This window comes from Bubalus bubalis, chromosome 14 (assembly GCF_019923935.1).
Source record: "Bubalus bubalis isolate 160015118507 breed Murrah chromosome 14, NDDB_SH_1, whole genome shotgun sequence".
In the NCBI taxonomy this organism is placed as follows: Eukaryota; Metazoa; Chordata; class Mammalia; order Artiodactyla; family Bovidae; genus Bubalus; species Bubalus bubalis.
In genome coordinates, this window is record NC_059170.1 from 20,595,190 (window position 1) to 20,616,997 (window position 21,808).

At 37.3% G+C, this 21,808-nt stretch overlaps 1 protein-coding gene across 8 annotated transcripts in view; it reads right to left on the reverse strand.

Annotated features, from left to right (window-relative positions):
• CBFA2T2 (CBFA2/RUNX1 partner transcriptional co-repressor 2) overlaps positions 1-21,808 on the reverse strand; it is a 147,334-nt gene that overhangs the window by 41,236 nt on the left and 84,290 nt on the right. For all 8 annotated transcript variants that reach the window (XM_044927731.2, XM_044927729.2, XM_044927728.2 and 5 more), the window contains exon 2: positions 779-922. In XM_044927731.2, coding sequence (XP_044783666.2) covers positions 779-922 — 144 coding nt within the window. The remainder of the gene's footprint in view (positions 1-778; positions 923-21,808) is intronic.

Sequence of the window (21,808 nt, forward strand, 5' to 3'; positions counted from 1 at the left end):
TATACATTTATTGTCTTAATAGGATTGTTATGGACTAAATTATATCACCCTCTCAAATTCCTGTGTTGAAGTTCTGACCACCAGAGTACCTTAGAACATGACTGTATTTGGAGACAGGGACCTTAAAGGTTAAATGAGGTCATGAACCTAGGTCGTAATCCAACATGACTATTGTACTTATAAGAAGAGGAAGAAGCATCAAGGATGCACACACACAAGGAAAGGCTATGAGAGGACAGAGCAAGAAGGCAGCTCTCTTCAAGACAGAGAGAGACCCTCTGAAAAAACCAATCTGCTGACATCTTGATCTTAGACTTCTAACCTCCAGACCTGTGAAAAAATAAGTTTCTGTCGTTTAAATCACCCAGTCTTTGGAATTTTGTTAAAGCAGCCCTACTAAACTAATAAAACAATCATTTTCTTTTGTAAAAAAACCTTACCATGACACTCGTGGAGCAGTTCAGTAATTTTATAAAATTTACTTTGAATCCTATGAACCAGTATAATAATTGAAAATTCATCCTTTTAGAGTCAAAGAAATTAAAATAGATACTTTTAAGTCAAAAATATGAAAACAAAATATTTATACTACTAAATTTCCAAGTACCTGAAAGAGTTATGTACTATTCTCTGAGGGAAAAAGAAACAACCAAATATATGTGTGTATGTTAATAGCCATTAAGAAAATGTTGAGTAGTGAATATAGAAGACTTAATGACATTCATTTAGATCCAAACGTCACTGTGAACCACAAACCCAAGCAACTAAGAGGTCTCACGTGCTGTAGGAGTGAACGACACGGGCCTGGGTCCTCCGGGATTTATTGGTGGAAGGGGCGGCATGGTGGGAGGGGAGGATCTTGACTGTATCTTCACTTCCACAGGAGATCCAGGCATCGCTGGCACCCTTTTGTCAGCACCAACTGTAAAGAATAAAAGGAATGGAAGTCAGAATTTTCTATAAGATAATAAAAACAGTGACAACAATCTGAAATATTATGTTGGTGCAAATGTAATTGCCATTTTTGCACTGTTGAAATTTGCTGTTTGATAGTGGAATACAATGGCACCCCACTCCAGTACTCTTAGCTGGAAAATCTCATGGATGGAGGAGCCTGGAAGGCTGCAGTCCATGGGGTTGCTGAGGGTCGGATACGACTGAGCGACTTCACTTTCACTTTTCACTTTCATGCATTGGAGAAGGAAATGGCAGCCCACTCCAGTGTTCTTGCCTGGAGAATCCCAGGGACGGGGGAGGAGCCTGATGAGCTGCCGTCTATGGGGTCACAAAGAGTCGGACACGACTGAAGTGACTTAGCAGCAGCAGTGGAATACATTCTTAAATTAATGAACACACAGTGCAGGGGTGGATCAAGTTTTGCAAAGCAGACGAGAGCCTTGAAGATGAGGAGTGCAGTGGCCAGCCATTGGAAGCTGACAACGACAACTGAGAGCAATCAGTGAAGCTGATCCTCTTGCAACTACATGAGAAGTTGCCCAAGAACTCAACGTCAACAATTCTATGGTCATTTGGCATTTGAAGCAAATTGGAAAGGTGAAAAAGCTTGATAAGCAGGTTCCTCATGAGCTGACTGCAAGTCCAAAAAAATCACCATTTTTTGAAGTGTTGTCTTCTCTTATTCCACACAATAACAATGAACCATTTCTTGATTGGATTACGACATGTGACGAAAAGAGGATTTTATATAACAGCTGGTGATGAGCAGCTCAGTGGTTGGACCGAGAAGCTCCAAAGCACTTCTCAAAGCCAAACTTGCACCAAAAAACGTCAGAGTCACTGTTTGGTGGTCTGCTGCCCGTCTGATCCATTACAGCTTCCTGAATCCCAGCCAAACCATTACACCTAATAAGTATGCTTAGCAAATCAATGAGATGCACCGAAAACTGCAATGCCTACAGCCGGCATTGGTCAACAGAAAGGGCCCAATTCTCTACAACTTCCGACTGCACGTTGTACAACCAGTGCTTCAAAAGTTGAATGAATTGGGATATAAAGTTTTGCCTCATCCTCCACTGACCTCTTGCCAACCAAATACCACTTCAAGCATCGACAACTTTTTGCAGGGAAAAATGCTTTCACAATCAGCAGGAGACAGAAAATGCTTTCCAAGAGTTGGTCAAATTCCGAAGCACGGGTTTTTCGGCTACAGGAGTAAACAAACTTCTTTCTCTTTGCCAAGTATGTGCTGATTGTAATGGTTCCTATTTTGATTAATAAAGATGTGTTTGAGGCTGGTTACAATAATTTAAAATTCATGTTCTGAATCTGTAATTACGTTTGTGCCAACAGAATACCAACATATCTACCTAGAGGACTAAGAAGTTATGAAGATGATTACTTAGTATAATAGGCTGAATGGTGGTTGCCCAAAATATGTTCACCTCTTAATTCCTTGACTGTGAATGTTTCCTTATTTGGAAAAAAAAGGTCCTTGAAGACATAATTAAGGATCTTGAGGGAAGGAGATTATCCTGGATTATCTGAGTAGTTTCTAAATCCCATGTCCTTATAAGAGGAGGGAAAAGACAGACAGAGGGAAGTCTACCTGAAGACAGACCTAGGCCCACAGAGAGAACACCATGTGACAATGGAGGCAGAGATTGGAATAGTGCCATCTGCAAGCTAAGGAATGTCAAGAATTGTCAGTAACTACCTGAAATTAGAAGACAAGGATAAAAAAGATTCTTTCTCTGAGGCCAAGAATGAATCAACCCTGCTGATACCTTGATTTTGGACTTCTGGCCTCTTGAACTGTGAGAGAATAGTGTTGTTTTAAGTGACTCAGCTTGTGGTACTTTGTTATGGCAATCCTATGAATCTAAGACAAGGCAGCGAGGTCAAGGGATTATGTGACACAAAGGTTAACAGTGAGAACAGTGGCTGGGAAAGAAAGAAACGAGCTTATGAATTCAGCTTATCTCAACTGCATTCTTTCTTGACTTCTAATAAATTAATCAAAGTAGTGGGGAGTGGGTAGCTAATTTGGGACTATCCAGACAAGTGAACATCAATTGCAATAGAATGGAAACAGAATCATAGTCGACTGTATATAAATTACTATGGATGATGAAATACATGTTTATATATACCAACTATTCTAAGTATGAAAGAAGAGTGGAGACAACATCTCTGATACCAGGCATGTCATTTATGATGAGTGTCCAAAAAATAAAATAAAAGTAGCTGCTGCTGCTGCTAAGTCACTTCAGTAGTGTCCAACTCTGTGTGACCCCATAGATGGCAGCCTACCAGGCTCCCCCGTCCCTGGGATTCTCGAGGCAAGAACACTGGAGTGGGTTGCCATTTCCTTCTCCAATACATGAAAGTGAAAAGTGAAAGGGAAGTCGCTCACTCGTGTCCGACTCTTCGCGACCCCATGGACTGCAGCCTACCAGGCTCCTGTGTCCATGGGATTTTCCAGGCAACAGTACTGGAGTGAGGTGACATTGCCTTCTCCAAAATAAAAGTAGAGGTGACCCTAAACACAGGCTACTTCATTCACAAGGACAATTTATAGCTGTTTGACAATACTCGATGGCAACAAATCCCAGAAAATCAGATTGGGTAGATTAAACTTGACATTAGAATTAGGTCTGAGCTAATATGAATAGGACTTGAAGAGTAATGTTCTAATACCTTCAGAGGGTTATTTTTCCCATTAAAGGAAACTTGTTACCTACTTGGTTAAAATAGGGTCAGGGCTACCATAATATCCTTTAAGTTGAGCTATGTTCCTCTCAGCCATTCCAAGCTTTTCACTTAAGTACCATGCACTTATTCTCCAATAACTGCTAAATTCAAAGTACAAGAAATAGAAAAATGAGAATGTTACATCAAAGTTTTCCTTCACTGAGATCATAGTTATAAATACAATATATCTAAAAGCATTCATGACACTGGCAAAAAGGCAAATCTTTGTACACTGAAGGGCACGTTCTCATGAGGAAAATATCCCCCCAAAGAATTTTTCTACTTTAGTTTGCAATGGCCACATTTTGGGGAGAGAGAAAATGAATATGTACAGTCAATCAGGGTAGCAATCCCAAGTTACAAATCCCCTGACAAAAAAAGTCCTCTTTGAGAGCCATGTGGGCAACACTCTGCCAGCCCTTCCATCTCTCTGTCCGGGACATTTTCACGATGAAATTGATGGTAGTCCTGTCTGATTAGTGGACTAATTAGCTATCACGTTTGCCTTTTTCTTCCTGACAGTGTTTTCTCAATGCCCTTCAGAGCGCAGTTGACATGCTTCCAGCTCTTCCATCTGGGCCCAGCTTTCTGGAGGGTGAGAGGAGAAAAGAAGGAAGGAGCTGACAGTTGTCTCGCACTGTTGTGTGTTGTGTACAATGTGCAACAACCTAGAGGGAGCCTTTCTTCAGACCACCTGCCTCTACAGCAAGGGCGCCAAAGGCCCGAGGAGGCCTTAGCAGTGAGATGTGTTTTAGCACTAAGCACTTGGCAGAACGAAAAACTCAGAGCAGTTTTTATATACCAAGTGAAAGCTTAGAAAATGGGAAAAACCCAAACTCCAGAGTATTGTTTATAGGTTAAAACTACCTATCCTTTATTCACATCACTACTCCCAAACCTGCAACACTAGTGATATGCCTCAGGTTTCAAGCAACAACACTGTCTAGTCAGAAGAGTGTGGGTACAGAGATGGAAAGGTTTGGTGTGAACCATCATTCTAACAGCCTGCATGAATTTTATTAAATCACTTCACTTTTCTGGGCCTCATTCTGTTGTAAGGATTAGAGATAATGCTAGTGCTGGATATAAAGAAGCTATTTTAAGAAAAAATACTAATAATGATTAGAAAACATGAAGACTAGTGCCTGATTTTATCACTTAACTCGCCTTGTGACTATGTCCAAGTTAATACTGACATTTGTTCCCCACAGAAAATGAGTATACGATCAACAGTCCATGCGACCTCAGTGATATTGTATGGAAAAAAAATCTAAGAATTAACAGTTGCAAAAGTACCAAGTATAATGTAAGATGATATTGTGTTGGAAGCTGGGCAGCAAGACTGCACCTGATAACATGAGAGCTCTATCCTGGTTCATAATCTGATAAATGCAACAGTTGTTCAGATGGTGGATAAGGAGTATATTCCAAAGTAGGCATTTTAACCCTCTGCTTGGTGGCCAATCACTTTTAGAATGACATCATTTCTGAATTTTTTTAAAACTGATGTTTTATAAAACATCCAGCTGGATCCCTTGAAAGAATCAACCATATTTTGAGCTCTTTTCAATTCCAGAGAACGTTAAAGTTCAAACAGAAGAAATTCTATTTTCTTAAGTGTGACTTGAGCCCATAAACACCACTGCCTGAACCATTAAAGAGACAAAGTATTCAGTCCTAGAAAATTAAATTAACCCTTAGTTTTATCAGAAAGGTTCAACTAGATCTTAAAACACAGATTCTAAAGTTCAAAGTAATTATTCAGTCACTCTATGAGTTTGTGCTTTGATTATTTAAAATATCTGGATATATTGGAAATGTGATCACATGAATTTGCAAAATCACTGATGGTTCACCACCTAACAACATAAAGCCAAACAACTTAAGCTAAAGAAGAAGGACAAACACGGGAAAATATGTCTGGGTAATGATTTTACCCCTCCATTGTGAAAGATGCTAAGGAAGTCACGAAAACAGAAAACTGACAGAAAGAAAAAATAATAAACAGTTCTCTGTGTGAGGGTACTGTGATACTTCCCCCCCACATAAGAAGTTGAAGAATCAAACATGAAACTAAAGGGCAGAATTATTCTGTAGCTTTAAGAGAAAGTAATGCTAAACACAAACATCCTGTGTAACTAAGTCCTACTTGAGAAGAATCCTGTATGATAAACTGCCAACAAATGAGGGCATTTACAAGTCATTATAAACTGATTTTCCGTTTTTTTTATTACAGTTTTTAAAAAATTACTTTCAGGTTGACGAAGGAGCAACAAATACAAGAAGTATAAATAAGAGAGAAGACAAATGCCAACTATGTGAGGGGAAGGAGTGCCCACAAACAACTGGAAAGAGGTGGAAACCCCAGAGCTGCAAAGGGGAATGAACTTAAGGTGAAAGAAGGTGAGCTTGATATGAAGATGCTCTATCACTTACTTGCTGTGTGACTATGGTTTCTGTGACATATCCCCTCCCAATAACCCTGTTAATGATTTTACTTGGCCATTGAGATGTTAATCTATGCTAAGTTCTGGAGAGAAGATATGGTCAAGTGCTCTTGATTATCATCTCTGAGAAAAATAAGCTGAATATAGATCTTACTATACTATAGATATACTTTCTTACCATAAAGAAAGCTGAGCACCAAAGAATTGATGCTTTTGAACCGTGGTGATCGATAAGATTCTTGCGAGTCTCTTGGACTGCAAGGAGATCCAACCAGTCCATCCTAGAGGAAATCAGTCCTGAATATTCATTGGAAGGACTGATGCTGAAGCTGAAACTCCAATACTTTGGCTACCTGATGTGAAGAGCTGACTCATTTGAAAAGACCCTGATGCTAGGAATGATTGAAGGCGGGAGAAGGGGACGACAGACGATGAAACGGTTGGATGCCATCACCAACTCAATGGACATGAGTTTGATTAAACTCATGATGTTGGTGATGGACAGGGAGGCCTGGCATGCTGCAGTCCATGGAGTCGCAAAGAGTTGGGACACGACTGAGCAACTGAACTGAACTGAACTGATAGATCTTTCAGATGAATAACACAGGAATACTGATCATTCCAAACAGGGTGAACCAAGGAAGTCATTACCAATTCTTTAAAACAAATCAGATTCCTAACTAAGAAACAACTGTCATAGTTTAAACAGAACTATGGGGGTGGGGCGGGGTGGGCAGAGGTTAGGTAGATAATTTTCTTTTTTGTATGAATAAGCATATATTTGTGGGGTTCAAAAATTAATATATGATATAAAAAGAAATACTCCTTGCTCCTGTCCCTATATACCTCACATCTCACCCAAAACCACTTAAATCTGTTTCTTGTATATCCACCCATTCTTTCTCTCTACAAATGAGCTGATCCCCAAACATCTAAGAGCCTAACCTAATGAGTATGATCTGTAGTTAACTGCTTGCAGACATATGAATAAATGAGCACAAGCAAGAACAGAACCTCTTGTCTCATAGATTTATAAGCCACTAAGGTTTAGCATGGTTTGTTGTAGCATAAAACAATAGGCAACTGATCTATACCACATACAAACTGTATTGCTTCTTGTTTTTTTGTTTCATTTTCTAATTTAACAGCATGTCCTGAAAGTTCTAATTCCACAACTTTTTTTTTTTTAAATAAACAAATGAATGATGGGTGGGAGAGGGATAAACTAGGAAACTGGGATTGACATATAGATACTACTATATATAAATATATATAGTATATTTAAATATCTATGGTATATAGTAAATATATATTGCTAAGTCACTTCAGTCGTGTCCGACTCTGTGTGACCCCATAGACAGCAGCCCACCAGGCTTCCCCATCCCTGGGATTCTCCAGGCAAGAACACTGGAGTGGGTTGCCATTTCCTTCTTCAATGCATGAAAGTGAAAAGTGAAAGTGAAGTCGCTCAGTCGTGTCCAACTCTTAGTGACCCCATGGACTGCAGCCTTCCAGGCTCCTCCATCCGTGGGATTTTCCAGGCAAGAGTACTGGAGTGGGGTGCCATTGCCTTCTCCGGTAAACATATATAGCATAGTATAAATATATACTGTATAACTAATAAGAACCTACTATATATAGCACAAGGAACTCTATCCAATACTCTGTAATGATCTATATGGGAACAGAATCTAAAAAAGACTGTATATAAGTATAGGTATACTTATTCCCTTTGCTGTACAACAGAAACACAACACTGTAAGTCAACTATACTGTAATTAAAAAAAAAATCAACTCATGACAGTTCATTGTGGGAGTGTACCATAGTGTATTCAAACAATTCTCTACTGATATATAACTGAACTATTTGCAATCATTTGTAGCTGAATTTTGAGGTGCTCTAGTTTCTACAATACCAACTGCCCTGTATTTGCAAGACTCTGGGAGAGAGAGAGAAAGAAGACAGGACCCTGAGTCACAGGAAAGACAGCTATATTTAAATGTGTACAAAATACTAAGAAAATAAAGAAGTAGAAGCATTACTTAATTCATGAAGGCCAGGGAAGTCTTTATAAACCATTAGGTAGTTTACTGGGAAGGCTACATGGGCTGTCCTGCAGCACATCTGGACAAAAAGCATGAAGTGTACGGTTTGAATGCTGTCCTAAAAGTGGGCATCAGACCAAGGAAAAATCAGGAAAAAGATTTTCTTGACCACAATTTCTCTTTAACAATTGTCAAGGATAGGTAAATGTTCTAAATGTGTAATCATCAGGTAAGAAACATTTCCAAAACTGACTATTTTAATCTTTTAAAGATCATGGAAAGAACATCAAAATTACTGTCACACTTATAGGCTTATAAGGCTTAAGGATAAGCATTTCCCGTTCTTGTAGCTCTGCCACAAACCTGACAACACATTCAACTTTCTAACAACATGCAGGCTTCATATGCAGTGATAGCCAGGAATAATTGTTTACAATGAGAGATAATTTATTATTTAACAAAAACAGAGTCGTAAGTATTCAGGTAAAGAAACTACTAGAAAGTATTTTACAAGGGACTTTGAAAACAGAACCTAACTGAAACAAAATAAATGCTTTATCATATACTAATGATAAGGATTGAAAAAAACAGATGTTTCCATTCCACATTCATAAACACATTGAAAAATTAATTTAATACATTTCTACAGTTAGGGATCAGCAAACTTTTTCTGTAAAGGGCAAGGCAGTAAATATTTTTGGCATTTTGGGCCATATGCTCTCTGTCACATTCAACTCTGCTGTGGTGGCACAGTAGACAGTATACAAAGAACTGGGCTGTGTTCCAATAAAACTTTATTTGCAAAACCAGGCAGTGGGCCACAGTTTACTGATCTCTACTATGGTTGATTAAAAAACTGGAAAAATTCAAATGCCTAATTCTTAGTTTATTTTTTATTTTATGCCTATAAACCTTTTTGTAAAAAACCACATCCACCAAAGTGGCTCATCTGAATAATGTTTTATTTTCTAAAGCCTGGATGTGAAGAGACTTCTACTATTGACAGTGAAAGAAAAGAACATATAAAAATTACTTTAAAACAGAAAAAAAAATTATTTAAAGACAAAACACTAACAACATGAAGCTGAAGAGCAGCAAAAAGGAGGCTAGTTATCTGATGTTCTTCCAAAATTCAGACAGATCTAAATGGAGAACCTCCAAGATGACCAGCATACCTGTGAAGGACCACTTGCTTCATGACTATGCTCATTTCCTTCTTAGTCAGGTGAGAACCTTTCCCTGTCTTCAACTAGTGCCATCTGATACCAGAAACAAAGATAACCCAGAACATATAAATAACTCTAACAACTTGATGATAACAAACAACCCAATTTTAAGAATGCACAAAAAGATGTGAAGGAACAATTCTCAAAGAAGATATACAAATGGCTGGTGAGGACATAAAAAGGTGTAAGACATACTAGCCATCAAAGAAACACAAATTGTAACACATCAACAAAAAGGAACATACTACCATCCAACAACATGGCCGAATACCAGAAGCATTAGGCTAAGTGAAAGATGTCAGACACACAACAAAACTATATACTATAGTATCCTAGTTATATGAAACTTTAGACAAGACAGAACTAGTGACAAAAAACAGATCAGTGCCTGGTACTGATGGGAAGAAACTGACCACAAGGGGCACATTAGGAGGCATGATAAATCTTTTTATGGTGATGGAAATATTCCACATCTTGATGGTAACGATGTTAAAATAACTACATACAATAGCTAAAACTCAAATTTTTTATATTAAATGAGTGTATTTTATTATATATAAATTATCTCACAATAAAGCTAAGAAAATCAGCAAGCCAAATCCAGTAACGTATTTTTTAAAAATTACAATCAAGCTGAGTTTATCTAAGAATGTAAGGATAATTTAATATTAGAAAGTCCAATAATTCACCACATTAACAGATTTTTGAAAAACACCTTAAAAAGAATGAAATAATGCAATTTGCAGTGACATGGATAGACCTAGAGATTGTCACAGTACTGAAGTCAAATATCATGATATCACTTATATGTGGAATCTAAAAAATGACACAAATGATCTTATTTACAAAATAGAAATAGTCACTGATGTAGAAAACAAACTTATGGTATCCAAGGGGGAATGGGGTAAATTGGGATACTGGAACTGACATATACACACTACTAAACATAAAACAATGGCTACCCACTCCAGTACTTTTGCCTGGAAAATCCCATGGATGGAGGAGCCTGGTAGGCTGCAGTCCATGGGGTCGCTAAGAGTTGGACACGACTGAGCGACTTCACTTTCACTTTTCACTTTCATGCATTGGAGAAGGAAATGGCAACCCACTCCAGTGTTCTTGCCTGGAGAATCCCAGGGACGGGGGAGCCTGGTGGCTGCCATCTATGGGATTGCACAGAGTCCGACACGACTGAAGTGATTTAGCATAGCATAGGTATTAACTATGGGAGAAGGCAATGGCTCCCCACTCCAGTACTCTTGCCTGGAGAATATCATGGATAGAGGAGCCTGGTAGACTGCAGTCCATGGGGTCTCTAAGAGTCGGACACGACTGAGTGACTTCATTTTCAGTTTTCACTTTCGTGCACTGGAGAAGGAAATGGCAACCCACTCCAGTATTCTTGCCTGGAGAATCCCAGGGACGGCGGAGCCTGGTGGGCTGCCGTCTATGGGGTCGCACAGAGTCGGACACGACTGAAGTGACTTAGCAGTAGCAAACATAAAACAGATGACTAATAGGAACCTACAGTATAGCACAGGAAACTACTCAATACTCCGTAATAACCTAGATGGGAAGAGAATCTAAAAAAGAGTGGATGTATAAATTTAACTGATTCTTTCTGCTGTATAGCAGAAACTAACACAACTGTGTACATCAACTACACTCCAATAAAAATTACTTTTAAAAAATCCCCCTAAATCCACCTTAAGATCACTTTACAATTATAGAAAACCAGTCAATAAAACCCAATTCCATTTATAAACATGAATAAAACTAGAAATAGAACATCAATTCCTTAACTTGATAAAGGGTCTCCTCTAAAAACCCATATACTTATTGGTGAAATATAAGCATCACCTTTCAACTCTCAAAGAAAAAGATGTCCATTATCAATGCTTCTTTTCAATATTTACTCAAGAGTTAAGCCATAGTAGGAATCCCTGGTGGCTCAGCAGTAAAGAATCCACTTGCAATGCAGGAGGCCACCTGCCATGCAGGAGAAGTGGGTTCGATTCCTGGGTCAGGAAGATCCCTTGGAAATGGAAATGGTAACCCACTCTAGTATTCTTGCCTGGGAAATCCCATGGATAGAGGAGCCTGGCAGCCTACAGTCCATGGGGTCGCAAGAGTCATACATGACTTAGTGACCAAAACACCACCACCACAAGTCATGGCAGCAGGGCTGTTAGCCAACCCTAACAGGTATAAGGACTGGAAAGAAATAAATAAAATGATCCTTTTGCACACACAAGATAACTTTCTATGTCGACCCAAGAGACTCTACCACCCAGTATTAGGAAAAAAAATGCAGGTTTAGCAAGGGTGCTAGATAAAAGCCTAGTATTTTAAAAATTAATTGCATTTCTGGGCTTCCCTGGTGGCTCAGTGGTAAAGAATCCGCCTGCCAATGCAAGGAACACAGGTTTGATCCCTGGACCAGGAAGATCCCACGTGCAACAGAGTAACCAAGTTCGTATGCCACAACTGTTGAGCCTGTGCTCTGGAGCCTGGGAATTGCAACTACTGCAGCCACATGCTGCAACTACCAAAAGCCAGCATGCCCGAGAACCTAGAGAAGCCTTTGCGCCGTAACCAAGAGTAGCCCCCGCTCACTCCAACTAGAGAAAACTGTGCAGTGAAGATGACCCAGAACAGCCAAAAATAAATAAACAGCTTTAAAAATTACATTCCTATGTACCAGCAAATAAACAGTAATTTCAAAAAGATATGAATACACAACAATTATAAACCACCTAGAAATAAATATAACTCAAGATACATAAAATCTTTATAAAGAATATAAGTAGACTGAAAGACATGAAAGGAGACAAATAATTGGAAAGATTTGTCATACTTATGGATGGAAAACTCACTAATATTTTCACTTCATTTTAATTAATAAATTCAATGTAAATCTTATTACATGCCAGCAAGACTTTTGGTGTAACCTGATGAGCAATTACTAAAATATACAAAATTTACATACATAAATGTCCAGCAACAGAGAATAGACAATTGTAGCTTCTTCATAAAAAACAGTGAAGACTGTTAAAACAAGTGAACTAATTAAAGCTCTGTGTATTGAAAAGCTAAATCCCCAAACAGTGTAGCCATACTTGCTCAAGAGTATGTTGTACGAAAAATAGGGACAGTAGGATACTTCTATAAAAACCATTTAAAATTACGTGATGAGGGATTGATTTACATTTACATATGTATATGTAGTAAAGTACTTTTTTAAGCAAGGGAATAATAAACATCAAATTCAAGATAATGATTACTGCAAAGGGAGGAAAGGAATGGAATCAGGTACAGTCACAAGCTGTAGTTCTAACATTTCACTTCTTTAAAAGATCTGAAGCAAATTATAAGACAAAACATTAAAATCTGACAAACAGTGGGTACATGGGTGTTTTTTATACTGTGTTTTTTTCCTATTTTGTAAACTTGAAATATGTCCTAAGAAAAGAAAGATCACTAGCTACAGTTGGGGAAATGGTGAGATCATGATACAGGAAGAGACTAACTTACAAGGTTATTATAGTGGGAGACAACTGTGGCCTTGGATAGGAGCAGCAGTAGAAATGGAAAAATGGGGATAGATTTAAAAAATATTTAGAGTTACAATAAATAAGATTTGTTGACTGTTTAGACAAATATCACATGACAGCACTTATATGTGGAATCTAAAATATGACACAAATGAACTTATTTATGAAACAGAAACAGACTGACAGACATAGTCCACAGACTTGTGGCTAAGAGGGAGGAAATACGGGGGAGGGATGGATTGGGAGTTTGGCAGACCATTGTACAGAGAATGGATAAACAACAAGGTCATACTGTATAGCACAAGGAACTATATTCAATATCCTGTAATAAGAATATGAAAAAATATTTATGTGTAAAACTGAATCATTCTGTTACATAGCAGAAACTAACACAACACTATAAATCACCTATACTACTAAGTCGCTTCAGTCGTGTCCGACTCTGTGCGACCCCATAGATGGCAGCCCACCAGGCTTCCCCGTCCCTGAGATTCTCCAGGCAAGAACACTGGAGTGGGTTGCCATTTCCTTCTCCAATGCATGAAAGTGAAAAGTGAAAGTGAAGTCGCTCAGTCGTGTCTGACTCTTAGCAACCCCATGGACTGCAGCCTACCAGGCTCCTCCATCCATGGGATTCTCCAGGCAAAAGTACTGGAGTGGGGTGCCATTGCCTTCTCCAATATAAATCACCTATACTTCAGTGAAAAATAAATTTAAAAACAGGATAGTGACTATTTATACACTAAATACTCATTGATACTTTAATAGTTTACTCACATCCTCTTCTTCAAGTTACTAATCAGTTTCTTTGGATTAGTCATAAAGTTAAAGATTTATAGCATGTTTACAAGCTCCTCAGTCTCACCATTTCCCACGTTCTGCAATTTGTCCATACTGTTTCACAGAACATTCTACTTTGCATTTCTCTGGTGATATTTTCAGCCCCCAGTTCTGGACAGCCACAATCAGTCACCCATGTCCATCTTCTATTTACCAAAGCCTTTTCAGTGCAAATCGATTCTCAGGGGAAATATGAATAAGACAACAAAGGAGGGCAGAAAAAAGGACGTGTTAAGAAAGGTGTTACTTCCCTACATTGGAATATTAAAAAAAAAGCGTATGCATGTGTGTTAGGCCACTTCAGTTGTGTCTGGCTCTGTGCGACCCTAAAATGTATAGCTGAATTTTATGGAACTGTTCTTTTTGGCATGTTAGTTTGGCTGTCATAACAAAGTATCACAGACTGGGTAGCTTTAACAACAGAGATTTTTCTTTTCTCACAATTCAGGAAGCCAGAAGTTTGAGGTTTTGTCAGGGTTGTTTTTTTCTGAAGCCTCCCTCCTTTGTATCTTTCTTCTCCATGTGTCTTCACATGTTCTTTCTGAAGACATCTGTGTTTCTGAATTCCCTTCTTATAAGGAGAGCAGTCATATTGGATTAGGGACAACCTTAATAGTCTCATTTTAACTCAATTACCTCCTTAAAGACCCTACCTCCAAATTCAGTCACGTTCTGAAGTACTCGGGGTCTGGACTCCAACAAATACATTTTTACAGTTCAGCCCTTTAATAGTAGAGGAGGTTGAGCAACTTTTCCTGATCTGAATTTTAGTGTTCTCTCATTCATTCATTTGAAAATAGGTGAGTATCTATCCACAAAGTATCCTACTGCTGAGGACAAAGCTCAAGGAACAATTTTGAGATTTTTAGCCTGTGCAACTGGAAGAATGGAGTCGCTATTTTCTGAGAAGGGGGAAAATGTGAAAAGAAGATGGGGTGGGAGGTATAGTTTGAGATCATAACTAACTTAGACATGCCTAGTAGATATTCAAATGGGGATGCTGTACAGGCAGGTGGATATAAAAGTCTGAAAATGAGGTGGGAAAGTGTGAGCTTGTGATTAAATGTTGTCAACTGATGATACACAGATGCTGTTTAGAGCTTGAAACGTTATATTAGAGTGCGTGAGTAAAGAACAGAGGTTCAAGGACTGATTTTTAGGTATTCTAATTTGGGGGATCATGCAAGATGAGAAGAAACTAAAAAAGGAGACAGAAAATGAGCAGCACTGTGTTGTCATTTTGCAGAACTCCTTAAACTTATACAGAACTGCATGTTGATTATATTTCAATAAAAATGAAAAGAAAATTAAGAAAAAAAAGAAAAAAGAAAATGAGCAGCCAGGGAAATGGGAAAAACACAGAAGCCAAGTAAAGACTATAATCTTTCAAACTGTAGACACTGTGAGTTTCAAAATTAAATATACAAATACTAATGTAGGAATATATTCTTTTAATAAACAAGAGGGCCCTAATCAAACTTAAAAACTCATACATAGCAAAGGAAAACTTAAGCAAACTGAAAACACAATCAAAGAATGGAAGAAAATATTTGCAAACAATGAAACTGATAAGGGATTAATTTCAAAAATATACAGACAGTTCATACAATCTGACAACAAAAGAACAACCTAATTGAAAAACGGGCAGAAGACCTACAGAGACATTTCTCCAAAGAAGAAATACAGATGGCCAATAGGCACATGAAAAGATGCTCAACTAATTATTAGAGAAATCCAAGTCACAACTACAATGAGGCGCCACCTCACTCCAGTCAGAGAGCCCTCATTAAAAAGTCTACAAATAACAAATGCTGGAGACGGTGTAGAGAAAAGGGAATCCTACATTGTTAGTGGGAATGTAAGTTCAAATGTGAGATGCTGTGGAAAAACAGTATGGAGCTTCCTCAGAAAACTAAGAGCAGGATTACCATATGATACAGCAATCCCATTCCTAGGCATATATCCAAATGAAACTATAATTCAAAAAGACACATGCACCTCTGTGTCCACTGAAGCAAGGAAGCAACCTAAATGTTCATTGATAGATGAATGGATAAAGAAGATGCGGTGTATATATACAATGGAATACTACTCAGCCATAAAAAAGAACCAAATAATGCCATTCACAGCAACATGGACTCTCACACTAAAGTGAAGTAAGTCAGAAAGAGAAAGTCAAGTACTATACAATAGCACTTAAATGTGGAATCTAAGAAACAGAAATGGGGACATAAAGAGTAGACTGGTGGTTGCCAAGAGGGAGGGGTGTGGGAGAGGTTTGCATCGGGAGTTTGGGATTCGCAGATGCAAATTGGTACAGAATAGACAACAATCAGGTCCTACTATAGCACAGGGAACTATAGTCGCTATCCTGTGATAAACCATAATGGGAAAGAATGTGAAAAAGAATGTATATATCAACATGCCACTTGGCTATACAGCAGCAACTAATACATTATAATTCAAATAGACTTAAATAAAAAATAAAAAAAGAAAACACCTTTCAAAACCAAGTATTTAAGAACTTTGCCTTTTGTCAAACCATCAACAAACAAGAAAAAATTACAAAGAAGCCTAGAACAAATATATTATTTGTAGCAAAGATACAAAGGCATTTAACAGACTGTACATAAACCTCATTTCAAAACTTAACTGGAACAAGTCAAGCACAATGGTTAGTGCTTTAGGCCATATCAAACAATTAACATATAATCTTCCTTCCTCTCGCAAATTAAGACTCTTAGTTGAATCAGAATATATAACAAAGACAAAAAGGCTAGTTTGCAGCAAAGGTAGAAGAAAAGGACAGTCTGACAAACAGACCACATTCCAAACCAGCTGAAGATTTAAGTCTTTGTAGAGTCAAAAGCAGGCTATTGTAGCAGAAAGAAGACCGGGCATTAAACTACAAGATGTGGCTTTGAATCCTAATTGTTCTGCCAATTTATCAGCCATGGGACCTTGTACAATTCACTCCAGAATCCAGTTTTCCTCATCTTTAACATGGGAGGGAGGTGTCGAAAAGCCAGAGAAGTAACAACTAAGAAAGTGCTCTGTTACATGACTCATGTATAAGATATCATTAGACAGCTATCCATCAGCAATGTATTAACAATCATTATACCACTACATGTTGAAAGTAATTGAAGGGTCTCTTCCAATGCTAATGATTTAAAAAATTTAAGGATATGTTTTAATTGCCTGCCAACATCAAAACTGTGTTGATAACCTTAATGCAAGTTAAAAGTAGCAGCAACACAGCTGACTTGATAATGTAAATAAGGAAAAGTGAAATATGGATTGTTGCTTCTCAGCTTCCACAAATGTTTATTTGGAATAATAAAGTTATCTATTCCAACGGCACACCATCTGTTTCAAGTCTCGACCAAGTTAATATTTTTCACATGAACAGAATGACTTAAAATTACATTTGATCAGCATCATGCCTTGAGGTGAAGGTTACCCTTACTATATACAACCTAAAACTCAACCTCTCAAGCTGGAATCAAGATTGCTTGGGAGAAATTTTAATAACCTCAGATATGCAGATGACACCACCCTAATGGAAGAAAGCAAAGAGGAACTAAAGAGCATCTTGATGAAGGTGAAAGAGGACAGTGAAAGGCTGGCTTAAAACTCAATATTCAAAAAGCTAAGATCATGGCATCCAGTCCCATCACTTAATGGCAAATAGATGGGAAAAAATGGAAAAAGTGACAGATTTTACTTTCCTGGGCTCCAAAATCACTATGGACAGTGACTGCAGCCATGAAATTAAAAGACACTTTCTCCTTGGAAGAAAAGCTATGACAAATCTAGACAGCATATTAAAAAGCAGAGACATCACTTTGCCAACAAAGGTCCATCTAATCAAAGCTCTGGTTTTTCTAGTAATCATGTATGGATGTGAGAGTTGGACCATATCGAAAGCTGAGTGCTGAGGAACTGATGCTTTCGAATTGGCTAAGTCAAAGATCTCTCTTGGTAAATGTTACATTGCACTTTCAAGTATGTGGGTTCTGTTCAAATACATTTTGATATTGATTTCTAACATAATCCCACAGTAATATGAGAACAGACACTGAATGATTTTAATACCTTTAGACCAGAAAATTTTTGCACCTTGTTTTATGTCCCTGGGTATGTTCTAGTGTCTCTGAGTTTATAGTCTATGAGAACTTGAATAGAACTTGTATCCTACTGTTGCATGAAAATTGTATAAATCTTAATTATGCTAAATTGGTTCATAGTGCTCTTCAGGTCTACTATATCCTTCTACTTCTCTGTACACTCATTCTATTAATTTTTTTTTCATACTATTAATTTTTGAGAGTTTGATATTGAAGCTCAAACTAAAAGTCTTCATTTATCTACTTAAAAAAATAATTGTAATATATAGTAGAACTACATGTAACATTGTTCTATACTTTCCAAGTCTCCTGTAAATGTGTTATTATATTTAAAAAATACAATAATTATGATAATCTCATAATTAAAAAAAGAAAAATTGAAACTAAATAAATAAATTTAATGTTTTTTTTTTTTAATGAAGTTACCAGAAAATTTTGCATTATGTGCCCCCTATTATAAGCCTACATGGCGTGCACTGTATTTCAACTGGACAGCTCTGATGAAGACATATGACACACCAAGAAAAAACAAACATGGTCTGTGGATTCAGATAGATTCATATTCAAACTGAGGTTCTGTTACTTTTCTAACTCTTTAATAGTAGGAATAGTTCTTCCTGAAAAGTCTCCGTTTCCTTGTTTATAAAATGCTGTCAATACTGTCCAGCTGCTGGGCTGCTGCTGACAAGCGAAAATGAAATAAAAATAGAAAAATCTAGCACAAACTGCATGCCACAAAAAGAAACTCAATTAGAGAGAAATCTGAACAATAATGACCTGGCACTGTTTGGGCTGATCAGTTAAGGGCAGGATAGTTTTGGGAATTCCCTGGTTCGATCCCTGCTTGGAGAACTACAATTCCAGCCCGCATGCCACACAGCATGGCCAAAAAAAAAAAAAAAAAAAAAGCAGGGGGGATAGTTTTGATTTATTATTCCTTCTTAGTTCCTTTAAGCTCAAAATAAAAAGAATTTATATTAACTGATCATTTTATGGGCCTAAATCTTAAAAAAATGCAATAAGATATATATATAAACAAGATGCTTTATTACAACGCATCTGGCAGAAACAGAATCAAGACTAATAGCCCCACAAAAGATAAAGACTAAAGGGGGTGTTTCCTCAGCCTCCTCGTGATATTTGTGTCTGGGCATTTGACTTCTAACCCTGAAGTTCTATATCAGTATTCATTTGTGTGTTTCCCATAGCCCCAAACTGTCCTCTGTTTGTCTTCACCATCATTAAGTTTCAGTTCTAATTAAAGCCATACATTATACATTTACACCCTTTAAGTTTCTATCAACAACAAACTTCCTTTTTATTTGTTTCTATTAGAAATAGGTCTTCAGTTTAATCGAACACTTTTTTAATGTGGGGAAGGGATCTATTTATAGAATTTTTTTTCCCCTCCTTGAAGGCCTTAATGTCAAACCATCCGTGCATGATGCAATCACTTTGCTTGATTAGGGTGTACTATTATTACTCTTAAATACAGTGTTGTTCTTAATAATAAACTGAGGAATAAAGAAAAAGATCAGGCAGTATAAGCCTTTCAAACAGGCCAGAAAAAAGGGACAATAAAGAAATATGAGCTGAATGACAATGGTAATTTTTTTTAAATATGTGTGTCTGTTTATTCACACGTAGATTTCTACTGAAATTACAGACAACACTCCCTTTCAATGAGAAAAAATGGTTCACTCTAAATTCCTAACTTCATCACTATAAAAATTTCTAGTGTAATTTAACCTACATGAATGAAACAATGTTTGGAACAAATGGTCCAGATGTGAGCATCTGCCTCTCATTTGCCTTGGGATACAAATGTTAAGATTAATGGCTTTAAATGCCAAAACAGTCCAGACATAACAAGTTAAAATGAAATACATGTAAAACAATTCAACTTTAGGTCTTGGAAACATCTAAGATATTTTCCATACAAGTTCCACTTAAGAGAATGTAATTAAAACTAATTCCAGTCAACAAAGGCAAAGAGTATTAATCACAGTTTAGTAGTGAAGTTTAGACTTGGGTAGAGACAATTCTATGAGACTATCCCATATACTTTTACGAAGCTAGCAATCAAGTACACAGCTTCCAAACTGAGATAATCCTAAATTTGTGCTCTAATTATGAATATTCTAAGGAAAAGAAAACTTTAAAGAGTCAAAATACATACCATTGTGGGGACAGGACAGGACTCTGTGGGGACTTTTTCCTGACTCAGAGCATCTTTTCTATTTCTCCTCTATATCAGTCCCTATGGCAAAGTACTTTTGATTTTAGAAACTCCTGACTATGAAGGATCTTAAGATTTTAACAATTTTGAATCCGTGCCCAATGAAAGGATCTGCTGTAAGATATGAATGACTTTCATGAGTCCAGTGTCTACTTAAAACCTTCAGAGAAAGATATGATGAGCATTTTTTCACTGTTTTGGGCAAAGAACCAATACCAATAGGAACCTCAGTTTACTCTAAAATATGTACAAAATAATAATTAATTGCAGTGTTGATAGGATTACATGAGCATATATATATATATATATATCTGCAGTCTGTATGCACATGGTAAAGTAAGATACCCATTAATATCTACCTTTTTAGGGAAATGGGGCAAATAGTCAAATAGAGTCTTACATGCAACGAAGGACAAAATAATTAAATCTATATTTCATAATTAACCATGAAGAGTAGTCATGCCTTTCTTCTACTGTTAAGCTTTTCTTCTAAAGTTAACTTTCAGTTTGCCACAGGCAAGGTTTTAATGCCAATTTTCCACATTTTCTCAGTCAGCCAGTCTTCCATCACTCTGCCAAAGTGTAAGAAAATGGCTACTGATGCTGGGAGAAAATACTGATATATTTCCAGCTCATACTGTAAGGCTTTCTGGACTATCTATATGCTTGTTATCTTCCTCTAGTTCCAGTATCTGATTAGTAATGTACTAGAAAGAAAAAACACAGAAATAAACATATTTCCAAGTACCACTTCAGCTACTGGGGTTAAAAAATGATTTCTTTGCCAGAAAAATGTTCATACCATTTGACTGTGTGACCTCACTCCTGGGAATTTGTTCTTAAGAAAATAACTCCAGGGATAAAACAATCTATGCCACAGAGGAATGGTTAATTAAATGGTGGAACTGCATGTCAATGTGAATTATGAAGCCATTACAAATTATAATTATAAAGATCTTTCAACACTTGGAACATGAGTACAAAATAAAACTATGGAGGGGGAAGCCTTCTATAAAGTTATATATGCGGTATGATTACAATTATTTATTTTAAAAATTGATTCACATGGACACAGAGTATGTAAAGGAGCATGAAAATGAAACAGAGGATATAGCAGGCACAGCAAGTAAATACCAATTTCTTGAATTCTTTTGGAACACTGCTTATGAAATATTTTCATTTACTCTCCTCACTAGATTTTCTTTTCTACAGAGGAATCATAAGATACCCACTGAGCTGCCAAGCATTCCTAACATATTAAGTCTTCTTTTACACACAAGCAGTATGATCTAGTTACAGTGACCTAATTACAGAAACAAAAATTTTGACAAACACTTAGGGTCAGGGAACAATGGGACAGATTACCTGAAATAGGAAGCATGACAGGAAAACCAAGACTTCAAAGTCAGAAGCCCTAGATCCCAGTCCTTCTCCACATGAGCAGCACAGATGGGTAAAAATAGGTTCTTAATTCAGACCAACTGCCCTAGGTTATAATCCCAGTAATTTGGTTGTATGACCAAAGGCATGCCAGTTAACCTGTCAAAACTTCACTGTGGGTTTACAGGGTATCATTTTCCCGTACACAGTAACTGCTTAAACAAATAAGCACACC